This window comes from Camarhynchus parvulus, chromosome 3 (genome assembly GCF_901933205.1).
Source record: "Camarhynchus parvulus chromosome 3, STF_HiC, whole genome shotgun sequence".
NCBI classification, from domain to species: Eukaryota; Metazoa; Chordata; class Aves; order Passeriformes; family Thraupidae; genus Camarhynchus; species Camarhynchus parvulus.
In genome coordinates this window covers 9493291-9508895 of record NC_044573.1, presented here as the reverse complement: position 1 = coordinate 9508895, position 15605 = coordinate 9493291, and the positions used below count along the sequence as shown (strand labels likewise).

Sequence of the window (15605 nt, the reverse complement as noted above, 5' to 3'; positions counted from 1 at the left end):
GACTCACATTGATGGAGAACTCAGTCCCTTGGCAATCAGGCTGATTGCTCTCTCTCTTTCTCGAAAATCTACATTATATTTCTACATTGATTCTCGCTGACTTCAATTTCCAGTCACTGGGTATTACATCCCTTCCTATTAAGAAGCCCTCTAACACCTCTTCTCCCTGGGCAGTCATTTCACCAGGTTCTTTGTGACACACTAAATAGGCTGGCAGCCTTATTTAGGCACCACAATACAGCTGGTCCCAGCCCTGACTCTGCTCCTCCCGCTCTGTAGTTCTTTAATTTCAGGATAATATCTGGCTCCTATTTGTCCAAGACTAGAGCAAAAGGGGACATGCAAGAACCTTGCATTCAGAACTCTGTTTCTTATCCCTCTACTGATGACAGACAATGAAAAAGAATCAAATGGCAGCTGACTTAGGAGTCACAGACCCTGTAAATGAAGAGAAATCCCTCTTTTTGCTCACTGCCATTCTTGCAGGTCTGCAGAGTTCAGCAGTGTGCTCCTAGAGCTGAGGCTGGGCAGACACATCAAGGTACTGGAGCTGATTTACCATTTGGCACTAATTCTATCGAAAGGAAGTGCAAAACTGCATTTATGTCAACAGGAGCTCAGGTTCAGCTCAGCTCCAAGTGCTTTTCTGAAAGATACAGCTCCCATTCCACACCTGGGAGGCCAGGGGAGGAAAATTAACTCCTTTGCTTCTGAATGAATCCCAAAAATGTCTCACCTTCTGTGCCTGCCCCAAGGTCCTGTCCAAGGTCTCCTGGCCACTTTTATCAGCCTCAGGAGGAATGCACAGGATACACAAGGCTGCAGTTCCCCTCTCCTCTGGCTCATTATCGTGCTCGTGTGATGATGCTGGGCTGCCCAGCAAGAAGGAGGAGAAGAGCAACTTCCTTGAGTGTCCAGGGGATTTTTCTCACACCTCAGTGTCTATTTTAACTTTTCCCAGCTCTTTCCATCTCACACAGAAAATCTGCAGGGCCTCACTTCACCCCATTGCATTACTCACCCTGGTGATGGGTCTGCCCTGGCAGCTTGTGACAAAGCCATTCTATTCTCTGGGGCAAAGCTCTTCCTGACTGAGAGAGCTGCTCACTGATCTCTGCTCAGACTCTCAGTCTGACATCCCCTTGTCTCAGAGAGGTCAGCAGTCTGAGCAAACAGAAATAAATGGGAAAACTGATCACTGCAGCTGCTTGGGAGATAGGAGAGGGTCAGCTTCAAGGAAGTCTGTTATCCTCCTGCATCTCTGCTCCCTCTGCCAGAGATAACTTGTCACAGACATCTTTTCATGAAAAATCCTTTCCTGAGGATTTTTCCTCCTGAGAAGCTGAGAGGCCTCAGGAACAAAATGTAAACATTGATTATCTGCTGCTGTGGAATGCAACAGGTGGATCTGGGATTGGTCTCATGTGGTTGTTTTTAATTAATGGCCAATCACAGTCCAGCCAATCACACAGCCCGAGCTACAAACCTTTGTGTTATCATTCCTTTCTATTCTTAGCTAGCCTTCTGATGAAACCTTTTCTTCTATTCTTTTAGTGTAGTTTTAATGTAATATATATGATAAAATAATAAATCAGCCTTCTGAAACATGGAGTCAGATCCTCGTCTCTTCCCTCATCCTAAGGCCCGTGTGAGCACCATCACAATAGCTCCTTACTTTTCAGCTTTCACCCTCAGGCACAGCCGAGAAAAGCCAATTTGAAGGACTGCAGGGCAGCACCACTGACACACAGCTTCCCACTCCACCAGTCTTATACAGGAGATCCATCTTTGAGCCAGAGCAAGAGCCCTGGTCATGGGCCCAGGGGGAAGTGGTGGAGCTTGGCTGCACCTAGGGCACACACTGCAAAATGAGGCACTACTAAATGTGCTGGAAAACCAAGACAGCCCCAGAGGGAGATCAAAGTTAGCACACAGCTTGACCCTTTTCCATACCCTGCACACAGCATGTGTTAGAACAGCTCCCCTGATGCACTGCAGCAGCTCTGCTTAATGGCAGAACAATCCAAAGCACTCTCACTTGCTCTGGCTGTGCGTTGCTTGTGGAAGACAGAGAAAAAAAATTAATCTAAGGTACCTGAAAGAGCTCATTTCACAGCAATATATTTTGAGATTGCAACAGAACATCAACAGAAAATTCCCAAGCAGTCTCTAGCGTGGCTAAATTCATTCTGCCAGTACACAACAGCCAGCTGCACTTGCTCATTCCAAAAGAAATGCAGAAATCTCGCAGGACCTCGAGACAAGGCAAAAAGACATCCCATTGTTCTCTGACCACCACTGCACAGCTCACACAGTGCTCTGAAGCAGGGAGGCTTAGTGGCATTTCTGGATCCTTTTATAATACTTAAGCACAGCTATTCCTTGCTTGTTAACCAGCTGGATTTCTTCATAGGCACTGCCAAAGCAGGGGTGTTCATAACTGCCCTCTCAGGTGGAGCGGGCTTTGAGAAGTCCCTTTTGTCTGCAGACAAGGGCTTTGAAGCTTTCACTCCATGCCTGTGATTAAAACCTCCTCAGCCTTTCAGCAGGAGAGGAAGGACAGGGATTCCAATTGCTGAGAAACAGCAGTTTTGCAGTCAGGGGAAAATCATTAAGCCCTGATTGATTCTTCACTTTTTTTCCCTATAGAACCACGTTTTTTTCAGCGATGGATTTCAGCAGGTGGCAATTGTGTGGCAGTTCAGCCTCTGCCCAAACTACAGGGAGAAGCAGAGTGGCTGAGATTGGAGGGGGAATTTCATTTGCTGCCCTCAGCCTGGGCACTGTGTGTGCCTAAAGCAGCGAGGGCAAGCACATAGCTCTGCTTGGTTTAAATTTTATTAGGAGCTGGTTTTCTGCTCTCTACAGGACAGCATTCTCCAACACCATCCTCATAGCCCAGGGAGCATTTTGCACGGGCTGGTGTTGCCACCTGTGTGTGAGAGCACATCTCAGCCCTCCTTTGGATCTGCTGGTGGTTGCTCCTCGTGGATTGAAGAACCAGGGAGGAGCTGGCAGTGCTGGTGAGAGGGAGCACAGCTCAGCAGAAGCAGGCTGGGGCTGTCAGATCCAAGTCTCACCAGCACTGAGGAGCTGGGCACCTGCCAGGCAGAGGAGCTCCACCAGGTTGTGCAAGGGATTTTCAAACACAGATTTTTCTCCCCTCACACTGGGAGACCTGCAGCACACACTGCATTGCAGACACAGGCCTGCACTGCTGTGCCAGTGCCTCTCTGTGTCTTGCACTTGCTTTTCCATGGCTTGTGCTAGGACTGATCCTGAATACCCCAAACCCAGCGTTCACCCCTGCTTTGGCCACCTGGATGGCTTTTTAGCATCTATAACCTCTGCAGCTTCTCTAAGGGTCACTTTCCAGTGTGATAAGACCCATTTCACCAGGTTGGTCTCCAAAGAGGACCCCAGCCAGCTGACTGAGCCAATGCTTCCAGGCTTCTGGGCTCTTCAGTTGGAGAGGGGAGGGATAGGAGGTTTGTTCATGTCAAAATTAATAAAACAGCCACAAGGTAAAACATGGAGGGGTCTTCACCTATATCACAGCCTCCTGCAGTGCAATCCATAGGTCATCTCTCACAGCAGCTGGCAGTGCTGCTGGCAGATAAACTAAATAATGGCACTGTTGTGTGCCCTACCCCTGCCTCAGCCAAGTCATTTCTTCTTCACATCTCTCCTCTAGAAATGTATGGTAACCAGATTATCCTCAAGCCTCCCAGACTGCTTTAATATTGGATAGAAATTCAGAAGTTATTGCAGGTAGGAAAACAAAAAACAGCAGATGCAACTGTACGAGCCTCAATCCCCTCGAAAATTCACAATTCCTTATGCAGTGGGGGCACAGGGGAGAGTGGCTGAGCTACAGAGCACCTGGCAGGAAAGGCAAGTAGACAAATTCTCTGCTTGGACGTCAACCCACCAATTTCTCCCGTGCATCCTCTTGTTGCTGGGTACATGGAGACAAATTCCCAAATGGGGCCACCAGCACTGACCCAGTGCTCCTTCCCCTTGCACCTCCCCAAACTTGTTCAGCCACACCCTGCTCAGAAGGGTGTCAGGTGTCCTGTGGCTTGTCAGGCTGGTTTCCCACTTTCAAAAGCTGGGCTGGGGAGGTGTTCCTGCTGCAGGAAGGTAGAGGAGCAGCTGAGTTCTTGATCCTGGTGCTTCTTCCTTGAACTATCCTTTCTCTGGACCTCAACGTATTTTTTATATTCTTTATATGTGGTGATGGAGAGAGATGGGGAGACTTGGTGATCAGAATCTGATTTTATTGTGGGATACAAGCACATATATACTATTTTAGGGAGACTAGTGGTGTGTACTACAATGATTACATTGAAATCACATACACAAACTTATGCATATAACATCTCTTGCTTGCAGGGTTTAATGGGATTTTCTTTTTCTGGTAAACTTATCTGATTAAATCTTCTTGCAATCTAGGTCTAATTTTCAAAGTTCTGTTTGCTTTTGCCAAGGCATCCTGTTATCAAATGCCTTATGTTAACTAGGTCTAAAGTCCATCATCTACCTTGTGTCAACTAACATTCCAACATCTCCCCCCCTTCCTTTAGACTGAAAATACTCTTTTGTTCTTTATCCTCAATTGAATTCTTTATCCTAGTGCTTCTTCCTAGAACTATCCTTTCTATGGACTTCAACATATTTTTTATATTCTTTATATTCTTTATCCTCAACTGAATTCTTTATCCTGGTGCTTCTTCCTTGAACTATCCTTTCTCTGGACCTCAATATATTTTTTTATTTTCTTTATATTCTTTATCCTCAACAGAATTCTTTATCCTGGTGCTTCTTCCTTGAACTGTCCTTTCTCTGCACCTCAACATATCTTGCTCTTGCAAAGTGCAGATCTCCAGTATGGAGTATCTTGCTCAAGCCCTTCATTGAAGCAACACCAACGAAATTAGCTGCCCTAGAGATCTGATGGAAGCCCAGAAAATGTAAAAAATATTTAAAGGAGAAAAAAAACCCACAACTATTGACAGGGCTAAATGCATCTTAATTAAAGCCTTGGAATGCACAATTCAAACACACTCCAGTCATCTTCCAACTCCTTGCAAAAGTTAATGACGTTAGTTTTTCTTACAGTCCCCACTGATCCACGAAGTACAACAAGGGAGTGGGAACTGAAAATGAAATATTGTGGGTGCAGGGCTAGATGCTGATTGCATTAACAGGAGTGTAATTGCAACAGGATCCTTTGCAGGTCCTGCTGGCATTGTTCCAGGAAGCATGGTAGCAACTGCTGGGTTGTGCTGCAGGGACAAATGTCTGGCCTTGAATAACTGAAGCAGAAAGTGGTGATGAGGAAATCCACCTCATGTTCCAAATGAAAATCAAATAGCAGGTACAGTGGCTTTTCTGCTTCTTCAGTCCAAAGGAGGATAAAATTACATCCTTGATTTATGAATAATAGAAGTTTGGTTGGTTTTTTTTATTTTATTTTAATCTAAAGAGTCCCCGGAGTTGCACTGTTGCCAAAGCCTCTTGTAACTCAGGCCAACAGTGAGAGAGAGAATGTAACAACCCTGCAAATTCCCTGGCAGAAAACAGAGCAGCTTTGGAATCCCAGGGCTTGCAATAAACATCCCTTACTCACACAAAAAAACCCAAACACGAGGCTTCTTCATCTGTGCAAGTCTTTCAAGATCTATATAATCCATCTTAATGCAGAAAGATCACAGGTTTGATTTAGACTGGGTCAGGGGTAGCTATTTGCTTAAAGCAAACGCTCTGTTTACCCTGGGATAATCTGTGAGGGTTTCTGTGCCCACTTATGCTCATCCTCTCCCTGCTCAGGATGCCTGCTCACACACTGGGAAATGCAGTGAGTGAAATCTACTCCACAAAGCGCCCTGGGCTGGTGTAGAGGAGATCTACACATGCTTTCCAAGGAAAGAGGATGAAATTCCTGCCAGTGACCCTCAGGGAGCTTCAATGATAAGAGTATCTGACTCATTTTCTGGGGTTGGATGTCAGACAAAACACCACACTGCTTCACTTCTGCAGATGGATTTGGGGCACAGAGCAGTACCCCAGGAGGTGACACCTGCTTGGAATGAGACTTTGCAAAGGGACAACCATCACAGTCTCCAGCTGCTGGTTTATTCCACAGCACAACATTTCCAAAAGGAAAAATAACAGGTATGTGCACATTGTGGCCTTAGAGGAGTTTGATCCTCTTTGGGTCTTACTGGGGAGGAGGGAGGGGGTTTGGTGGGATTTTTGGAGTCATGTTCTTTGTGGTTCTTTACATAATACCACTTAGCACTATTAATACTACTGCTCATTAGTGAGCACTCTGTTTCTTCCTAGGAATAGAGAACTAGAGAAACCTCCTCGACAAAGTCATTAAAGGGGCACTAGAAAAAGTTGGTATGGAAGAGCTGTAATTGATCAATTTTTATGGAAAGAAGGGGCAAGGGAAGAAGGCAGGAAAAAATGTGTCACCTGAAGACACATGCTGCTTTTTTGAAATGGCTGTCTGGCTTTATTATAGAATCATAGAATGGTTTGGGATGAAAGGGAATTTAAAGGTCACCCAGTTCCAACCCCCCTGCCACAGGCAGGGACACATTCTACCAGGACAGGTTGCTTAAAGCCCCATCCAACCTGGCCTTGAACACTTGCAGGGATGGTGCATTCACAGTGCCCCTGGGCAACCTGTGCCTGTGCCTCACAGCAAAGAATTTATTCCCAATATCTAATCTAAAACTGACTTCAGTCAGTTCAGAGCCATTTCCTGTGGATCTGTCACTGCATCAAAAATCCCTCTCCCAGCTCTCTTTTAGGCCCCCTTTAGGTGCTTGAAGGCTGCTGTAGGGTACTCTAAACATTTTGCCAAAACTCATTGATTTTTGAAAGATGCCAGTAAAGAGGTTTTTTTTTAGTTGTTTTGACCCCTTGAGAACATCCTGTTAGTACTTCTCCCATGCCTCTATCCTAGAGTAAATGAAAGCCCTTTTAAGTGTCTCATCAAGGAAGTTTTGGAGCCTCACAGGGTCCCAACCACCTCCTTCTTGCATGTTAGAGCACCTGACTACAGGCTTAGAAAGATACTCACCAGAACCTGTCAGTGAGGCAGCAAATGTAGAGAACAGCTCTTCAGGAGAAAGGGGGGAGCTGAAGACACCTGATGGAGTCCCTACCTGTGTCACAGTAGTCAGGCTGCCATGAGAGCTCAAAAAAAAAAATTGATAAAAGGAGGGAGAGTAATTAAAATCCCCTCAATAAAATCCCTTCTCATTCTGTGTCAGTGTTTTCCACAGGCTCAGGAGTCTGATTCAGCAGCCTATGCAAGAAGGACTGATGACCAGTGACACACCATGCTTGCCCCATTCTTTCTCTGTGGGACATTTGAAAAGAGGATTTATCTAATCCCTTCCTACGACAAAATATTAAGAATATTTTCCTCCAGCCCGCAGTGCCCTGCATTAGGACTTTACCTGAGGCTGTAAGAAGCCTCTGCTCAAAAAGGGGAATTGGTGGGGCAAGTGAAAGGCAGCCAGCACCTTCCTGCTCACCTGAAACATATGCACACACACACACAGAGTGAGGTGCACCCCTCTCAGCCCTTCAGTGAGACAACACTTCATCTCCCAGTCTCCTGAATCTGTCAGCTGGTTATTTCAGCTGCACCACAAAGTCTGGCAACCCAGCCCTTTCCCTGGGCTATCAAGCTCCCCAGCATAGGCCAGCACTGCCTAGAGAGGATCATCTAGAAACCAAGGACTTACACTGCATAATTCAAGCCACAGAGAGACAAAATACCCCTCGCCCTCTGTTTCTCTTCTTTCTAGATATCACCTAGAAAAAACTGATCCTCTCTAATGCCGCCCTTTCCTGTTGTCATAACACCTTTTATAAATGGAGGGTGTGATGCTCTACCACCAAACCCAAAATGTTTTCCCCACTGGTTTTGTTCTACACAGCCCCCTTGGGTAGGTACGCCTAAAACTTCCTCATCTCCCTCACCCAATCTCCACATCAGGGGAGGCAAGGCCCTGGACCCATCATCTCTGTCAGGTGTCCACGCTCAGATGCACAAATGCAAGCCAAGAGCCACGTCCCCAGGGCTCATGAACTGTTTCTTCAATATGAATTTTCCCCATGATCCTTAAAGCTCATGACTGTAACTCTGCTCACCTCCACACCCCTTTCCAGTGCTGTATCACATGTATTTGTCCACACTTTTGCTCTTGAGGATCACAAAGCAAAAGTCCCTGTCTCATGCAAGGCTGGTGCTGCTGTCACCAAGCCACAGCTTTGCGGCTGGGCTTCGAGGTATGTGGTCATCAGCAGGAAACAAAGTCTGCATCAGAGCTGTGATGATTCAGGGGCTTTTAGGGTGGTTTTTTTCGTCCCCGCCAGCCAATAAGAGCACTCACAGAAACACTTCTCTGGCAGGAAGCAGGGCAGTGGCTCCTCGGGCAGTCGGGCTCCTCTTCTGGAGTGGTGGAGATGGCAGTGAACTTCCCCTGCAGCTTCGCTGCACTTTGCTGTCTGGCACTCTGGAGCTTCACCGGGACTTCAGGTGGTAAGAATGGGAAATAATTGCTGTTTTCCTTGTGGTTTACGTTCTGTGAGTGCTGCTACGTAGTGCTGCGGTAAATAACAGCCTTTCTCCAGCTGCTGCCCGCGCTGGCTCAGCACTGCAGGGCTCAGGCTGCAGCTGAAAACCCAACGGCTCAAAAGACTTCCTCCTTGTGTAGTGAACCATGCTGTCCAGGGATATCATTTAGGGGTTTTAAAGTCAATTTATGGTTTTAACTCATTTGTCAGTGTTTAAACTCTGCATGACCCTGATTATTAAATCTAAAGGCTGCGGGTAACAATCTGACTGCTAAGTACAGATGGACACTTGAGTGCAGATTAGATGACTTTTAATGAAGCATTAACCTGTTTCATTTCTTTCTTTGCTGAGCAAGGGAACTCTCTTGATTGCAGCTGGCCTTAAATCTTTAGAATGGGAGCTGCAGACATGAGTGTTTCTCTCTGAAGGTTTTGGTCCAGTACTAATGAATATATTCCAGTATTACTTTGGTTCACATATACAGAAAGAAGTCAGGGATGGTGTTTGGTTAGCCAGTAGCTTTTTTGTTCTGCTGTGGTTTCCTTTGGGGGCTGCAGAAGCATGCAGGAACTCTGTCACATCTTAAATGTAAAGATAAAGCACTAGCCTTGCTAGGGGGTGGAAGTTTTTAAAGGAGGGAGAAATGGGGAGGAGGTTTTCAAAGCATCTGGTGAGGAAGAAAAAACCAACACGTTGCAATCTGCTTTTTTGTTTCACTGTAGCCTGGGAGGGAGCAGCCACAGGATTGATTGCTCTCTCATACTGCAGGAACAAGGTCCCCAAAGCAATCCTCAAGGAGGAAAGCACGATAGAGAGCCTCTTAACACAACATTCAACTCATATCTGCAAAACCAGCCCTTGTTTGCTTAATAACAGATGGTTGCCAGTTAATTTTGAGCAAGAAAAGGGTCTAGCCCTACTATTGCCCAACAGAAGGAGCAAGAGGAGGGTTGGCTTTTCCATCTCTCTCTTGACATTTCCAAATCCAGGAGCAAGGATGGGCTCTGAACAGGAATGCTCTGCTCCTAAGCACCTCTCCCTAGAGCAGCAAGAGTTGTCTGCTCAGATTGTGAGATCAATTGTGGCCTCTGAGTATTGTAGGTGCCTGGCCAAGTTATGCTGTGCCTCTGATCCTACACAGCCTGGATGTTTCAGGAATGCTGGCATGCCTAGAGCCCTGCAGTGCTATGTGACCCTCTGAGCCAAGTCTGCCTTGTGCCTGGAACGGGGCCATCACCTTACACAAATTCTAATTTTTAGGAAATGGCACTCAAGACAAGCCACAGATGAAATGGTCAGAAAAGGCTACAGAGAGAAAATCAGAATTACAGGTACCTCACACCAGAGAGTCCCTGGGGTTTGGAAATAGAGTACTGCAAACTATTCCAAACACTTAAAGTAATTTCAGACCTGTGTGTTTGCCATGGAGTGACCACCTTGAATGGGAATGAAAGCACACGAAGAAAACCAAATCCTAACCTTAAGGAATCTGAGTCCCCAGAGGAAAAGGGTGGGATAAAGATCTCCCACAAGGGCTCAGTAGATTTTACACCCACTTTGCTCTGGTATAAGTCGTTTTCAACACCAGGTTGCAACAGATGAACGAGGTAAAACACCCAGTACTCCTTGGTGAAAGCTGGGGGAAAAATATAACCTATAACCTATCCCCTGCTTACAACACATGGTATATTGAGTCTACCTGTCTACAACACCTGTCCAGCTTGCTCACCTCTCCAGGTGAAGCATTTCAGAGGCCTGGCCATGTAGGACATTGCTGGATCTCCCAGGCACTGGAGTCAGGAACAAGGGCTCTTGGACTCTGACTCTTGGTTTGAATAATACATGTAAGAGTCTTCTTTCCATCCACACAGTGTGGTTTCAGCCAGTTTCATTCACCCCAAGCCTATAAAAGACGTCACCATGACTCAAGAGGTTCTCAAAAGCCACAAAAGGACATTGTGTACAGATTGAAAGGGGCTGTGGTTATCACCCCCTCCTGCAAAGAACAGTATCTGATGTCAACACCCCCACCACTGCAACACCTGACTTTCCAACAGGTGTGAGAGCAGATATTCAAGCAAGGTGCTGGGGAGCAGCAAGAAGAGCCCAAGGCAGCAACCTGCTCTCAGCCTGGCAGAATGTCCCAGCTGCTAGGTGAGCTCAGGAAAAAGCTGCTCCCCATAGCTGCTGGGTTGGTATTGATGGCACAGGAAAAAGCATGGCGTTTCTGAGAAACAGGACAGCTGTCCTGGTGGGCAAACCAAGGGCCTGCTCTGCCTGGAGCTTCATTTCTGCCTGCAGACAGGTCCTGCACGGCCCTCCTCAGTCACCTGTGGATGCCAGTGCCTTAAACCCCTGTGAAAAGTTTTGCCCATGAGCTGAGCACTGGGTGAGATGTGCTTGCCTGAGAAATAGCTTTGGTCCAAGGCTGGATGGTCACAAGCTTCTGTGACTCTCAAATCCCACCCTTGCTGCAGTGGGAAAACACCATCCCACAGAGAATAGGTGTAGCCACATTTCTCCTCACAGAGACAAGCAAGGCACAATTCTTCCCAAGAATATTTCTGGGATTCACGTTCTCTGAAGCTCAAAGAAAGGAAAAACAATTCTTTTCATTTGCTGTGCCTGTGTTTGTGCAAAAGTAGAATGCAATATGGAGACTGTTTACCCAAAGTGATGGTGTTTTGTTTCCTTGGCCTATCAGGGCCAAGAGTGTGTGTGTATCAGGACTGTTGGGTGACAGTCACAAGATTCTGTGCAGTGTGAGCAGAATTGAGTGCTTGGCAGATTCAGTTTAGATGTAATGTAATATCGTGTAACATAGTAAAGAATAATATAGTCTAATAAAGTAATTAATTAGCCTTCTGATAAGATGGAGTCAGATGAATCATTCCTCCCCTTCGTCGGGGGTGAAAATATCACCAATAAATAGTTTTGGGACCTACAAGTGGATTCTGTCGGGTGAAAAAACACCTCAACACTTGCCCAGCGCTGGCTGCACACACATAGTGCCAACACAGATCAGAGAAAGGGCACAGGAGAGCCCATCACCTTCACAGCAGACACAAAACCACCTGCAGAACATCCACTCCTCTGAAACACATGGCCTGGGTCTCCCAGCTCCCACCTGCAAGAAAATACAAGGGTCATTAAGGTAGTTGGGGTATCAGCCAGGAAGAGAGATGGATTTTTGACATCCTTGGGTTGAGGAGGGATGTGGAATTGTCTCCTTTGCAGGTCAAGGAGTAAATCTCTGAGCTCTGCTACAAGTGGGTGCAGCAATTAACACCTGTGAGAAGGATGTGACAGTATAAGTAGGATGTGCATAAGCAACATGTGTGATAAATTTTTGTCACCTTCCATGCTGATGATGTTACATAATTCTGGTTTGGTCTATTTTTTATGTTTAATAGATTTCAGATCATCAAGCTGCCCCTGCAAACTGGCTTAAGCGCACAGCCTATGCTCTGTGCAGCTGGCTGGGGACGAGAGATCTGTCTGTGAAAAAAAGCTAAAGGTGATAAAAAGCTTGACTTTGACAGCAGATTGAGTACAACCCCTGTGTGTACACCTGTGTGCACAAACACACCCAGGCTCGCTGCCTGCGCGCACACAGGGTCACCTCCTGCACCTGCAGCCCTTGGCATTGGCAGTGGCTGGATGGCACTTTCTGCAGGATTGGGGATTTCTTCCTCTTCTTGGATTTCAGAAGTGGGAAAATGGAGAGGAAGGGAAATGTAAAAGGGGGTGAAATAATGACATCAACTGTAAGCTCTGAGCTTCTTTTAAATGATTGAAAAATAAGCGGTGCATGGGGAAAGAGCTACACAAGCAAGTAAAAATATACAGTAAATGGTTTTATGAACTGCTGTAAGGTGAAAGGTCATGGGTTAACCCCCACACTCCCCAATTTCCATTTCCTGCACGCCTTGCTTCTCCACTCCATGACCTTGATAATCATAGAATTGTTTGGGTTGGAAGGGACCTTAAAGACCATCTACTTCCAACACAGACAGGGACACTTTCCACTAGAAGGTGGAAGGTGTCCCTGTCTCAAAGCTCCACCTAGCCTGGACTTGAAAACTTCCCAGGATTAAACATGTACCAGTGTCTTATCACCCTTCCAGTGAAGAATTTCTTCCTAACATCTGAATGCTTCTAACATAAAAACCTCAAGATGCCATCAAAGGTTTAAGGTGGGGTGTGGGATAAAAACTTGTATCTGTAAGAGAAGATATGCAAATTAAGAGCAGCAGGACTCTCGAGCCAGTGTTTGATATGTTATCAAAACTATGCTGCACTCTGAGCAACATCTGACCTATCTTTACAAGCAGTTTCAAAAGTGGTCCTTTTATAAACCGGGAGTTATAACAGGGACATTGAAATAATATTTGTGATACTCTGGCTTCTTCTATAGTATTTGTGATACTCTGGCTTCTTGTAAGCAGAGCTTTTGAGCTCTGCTTTTACTTCTTCACATCACTTCATTTCCTAGGACTGTTTCACCATTTCAGACCTGTAAACAAAACCTACTTTGTGATGGATGCGAGCAGAGATCTGCTGAAGTACAAATGCATTGGACAAGTAAAAGGGTTTAGCATTGGTTCAGAGGGCTGAAGCTCCCACCCTTTCGTGCCCCTGCTGTGTTTTACCCTGGTGTTTGGTGTTGTTTCAGGTACAAATGTTACACCACCCCACTCAACCATAAGACCTGGCTTCCCTGTCCCAGTGAACACCAATAGCCCCGAGGTCCGCAGGGCCGCTCGCTTTGGGGTCTACAGATACAACAACAGCTCCAATGACCTCTTCCTGTTTAAGGAATCACAAATAAAGAAAGCCATGGTACAGGTAAGAGCAGCAGGCTCCTGATGGTTCTCCAAACCATCTTCTAACTGACCCTCCCATGGCATATCCAAGACACAACATCCCTGATCTTCCTCAGGGCTGCTGAAGCTGTCCCCTACAGCACTGCTACACAGGAGGGCTCTGTGTGGGTGACACACAGTTCCCACCTTTAGCACTTGATTTCTAGCCAAAGTTTTGCCATCTCTTTCCCCTGCCCTCACTCTAAAGGAGGAAACTGCTTTCTCTAGATAGTCAGAGGGCTGAAGTACATGCTTCACGTGGAAATCAAACGCACCGTGTGTGAGAAGAGGGATCACCCCAGCCTGGACAGCTGTCACTTCCAGAGGGAAAAAAACCTGCAACAGGTATGTGTTCCATTTATTTGGGGTGCCCAGGAACTGCAGGGGATTCTTGGTCATCTCTGGCTGTACAATCCCTTTTAGACCAGCTCTGCCATGTCTCCGTATGTGTACAAGCCTCTCCTCGGCAGTGCCAGCTGGGGTGAGGCCAGGTTCTCACCTTCTGTGCATCCAGGGCCAGCTCCTGCCTGCAGGGGGTTGAAGCAGACACATCCACCTGGCCCATGCTCCTGGGTGACTGAGGAGAGTGTGCAGAAATAGACTAGGTGCTAAATAGGTTTCCTGGGTGGGAAACACTTTATACAGGCTTTCCCACCAGACAGGATTACTCAGCAAACAGCACTTTTCCTAGGATAAAGTGGGCAGACAAAAGGATGCTGTTTTCTCCTGCCCCATCACAGCCTGCAATGCTGAGATCAACCAGCAGACACCTGAACTTTCTCACCTGTCCCCCTTTTATTCACAGATGCTGAGATGCTATTTTGAGGTCTGGATAACACCTTGGACACACAAAGTGCATATTCCTGTTGCCCACTGTCACCAAGACCTTTCCTCATGAGAGCCTGACTTCCAGAGAATCTCCTACCCTGAGTTTTTCCTTGCCTGGACTGCTGAGGTCAATACTGAAGTGGGGAACAGCTGCACAGGACTGCACAGAGCTTTTCTACCAAAGCACATGGTTGTTTTTTCCTTGAGAAAGACACTCAAAAGACAAGGCCTGCCTTGACTGAGTGTCTTGCTATCCAGTTGTGTATCTGTTTTTCCAAAACTAAACTGCACATGAACATGTGTTGTCATTCATTTGCCATCCATCCTCTGGCTGAATTGCCAAGCACTCCCAGGAAGCTCTGCTGCACTTGTTTTGAGATGAACTTTCACAAAGCCATGATGGAAACAAGTCTAAACCACAGCACGTGTGAATACAACACCTAGGAAAGCCTGACAGCAGTGGGCTGGTTTGCCTGGGTATACACACACACACAAGTTTTAAGATTTTCCAGTGCCAGGGAAATGGTCAGACACATGTGTCAGGAAGGCAAGAGGGAGAGCTGTTCTTTTTTTTTTGTTTTAAGACAGAGGTATGGATAAGGATGTCTTGAAACACAAACATCCCAGAAATTACTCGGTCCAATGAGTGCTTCCACTTTAATTAAAGCTAAGCTACACTGTGGAAGGGCATCACTGCAAATGCCAAGGCTAATAAATCTAATCATATTGCCAAAGAATAATTCTGAGGTTAAACAGCATAGTTCCATCCAGGTTAATACACAACATTTAATCTCTGGCAGACCACAGCTTATATTCAGGTTCAGTACAATGATGGTCTTCTCTAGGTGGGCATCCACCATTCCTTCAAGTCTTCACTCTTCAGCCATGGGCTAATTCTTGCTTACAGTGGACTAAGGTTCCTATTAGGAAGAATTTGTAAAGTCTGAGCCCATGATCAGTCATACACAGACCAGCACTTCTAAATGGGCAGGGCCCTGATCTAAGCCACAAAGAACACTTTTTTTTCCACAAATACTCCTTTTTTTCTGAACGTTGTTGCCTTTCTGCAGCAATATTGTAACTCCTATCAGCAGTAACACCCCCAATTTCAGCCCTTTTAAAACCCATTCAGTCAAGAAAGGCCAGTGAGTAGTCTGGCTCCAAGCCAAGGTCTGGGGATCTTAAAACAGATTGTATTAATAGTACAGCTGAGTATCTGCTCCAAGTAATCCCAAAGCTGGGCAAGTCTCAAGTCCTGCTTCAGAAACACCACTTGTGATGAACAGGTGGCTCAGCAGCAGCTCAAA

At 46.2% G+C, this 15605-nt stretch overlaps 1 protein-coding gene across 1 annotated transcript; it reads left to right on the top strand.

Moving 5' to 3' along the window:
- Window positions 1-8474: 8474 nt before the first annotated feature.
- On the top strand, window positions 8475-14462 carry CST7 (cystatin F). The gene is made up of 4 exons (XM_030946390.1): window positions 8475-8569; window positions 13281-13453; window positions 13699-13815; window positions 14276-14462. The coding sequence occupies exons 1-4, from the start codon at window positions 8494-8496 to the stop codon at window positions 14366-14368; spliced, it is 459 nt and encodes a 152-aa protein (XP_030802250.1). The 5' UTR covers window positions 8475-8493; the 3' UTR covers window positions 14369-14462.
- The last annotated feature ends 1143 nt before the right edge of the window (window positions 14463-15605 follow it).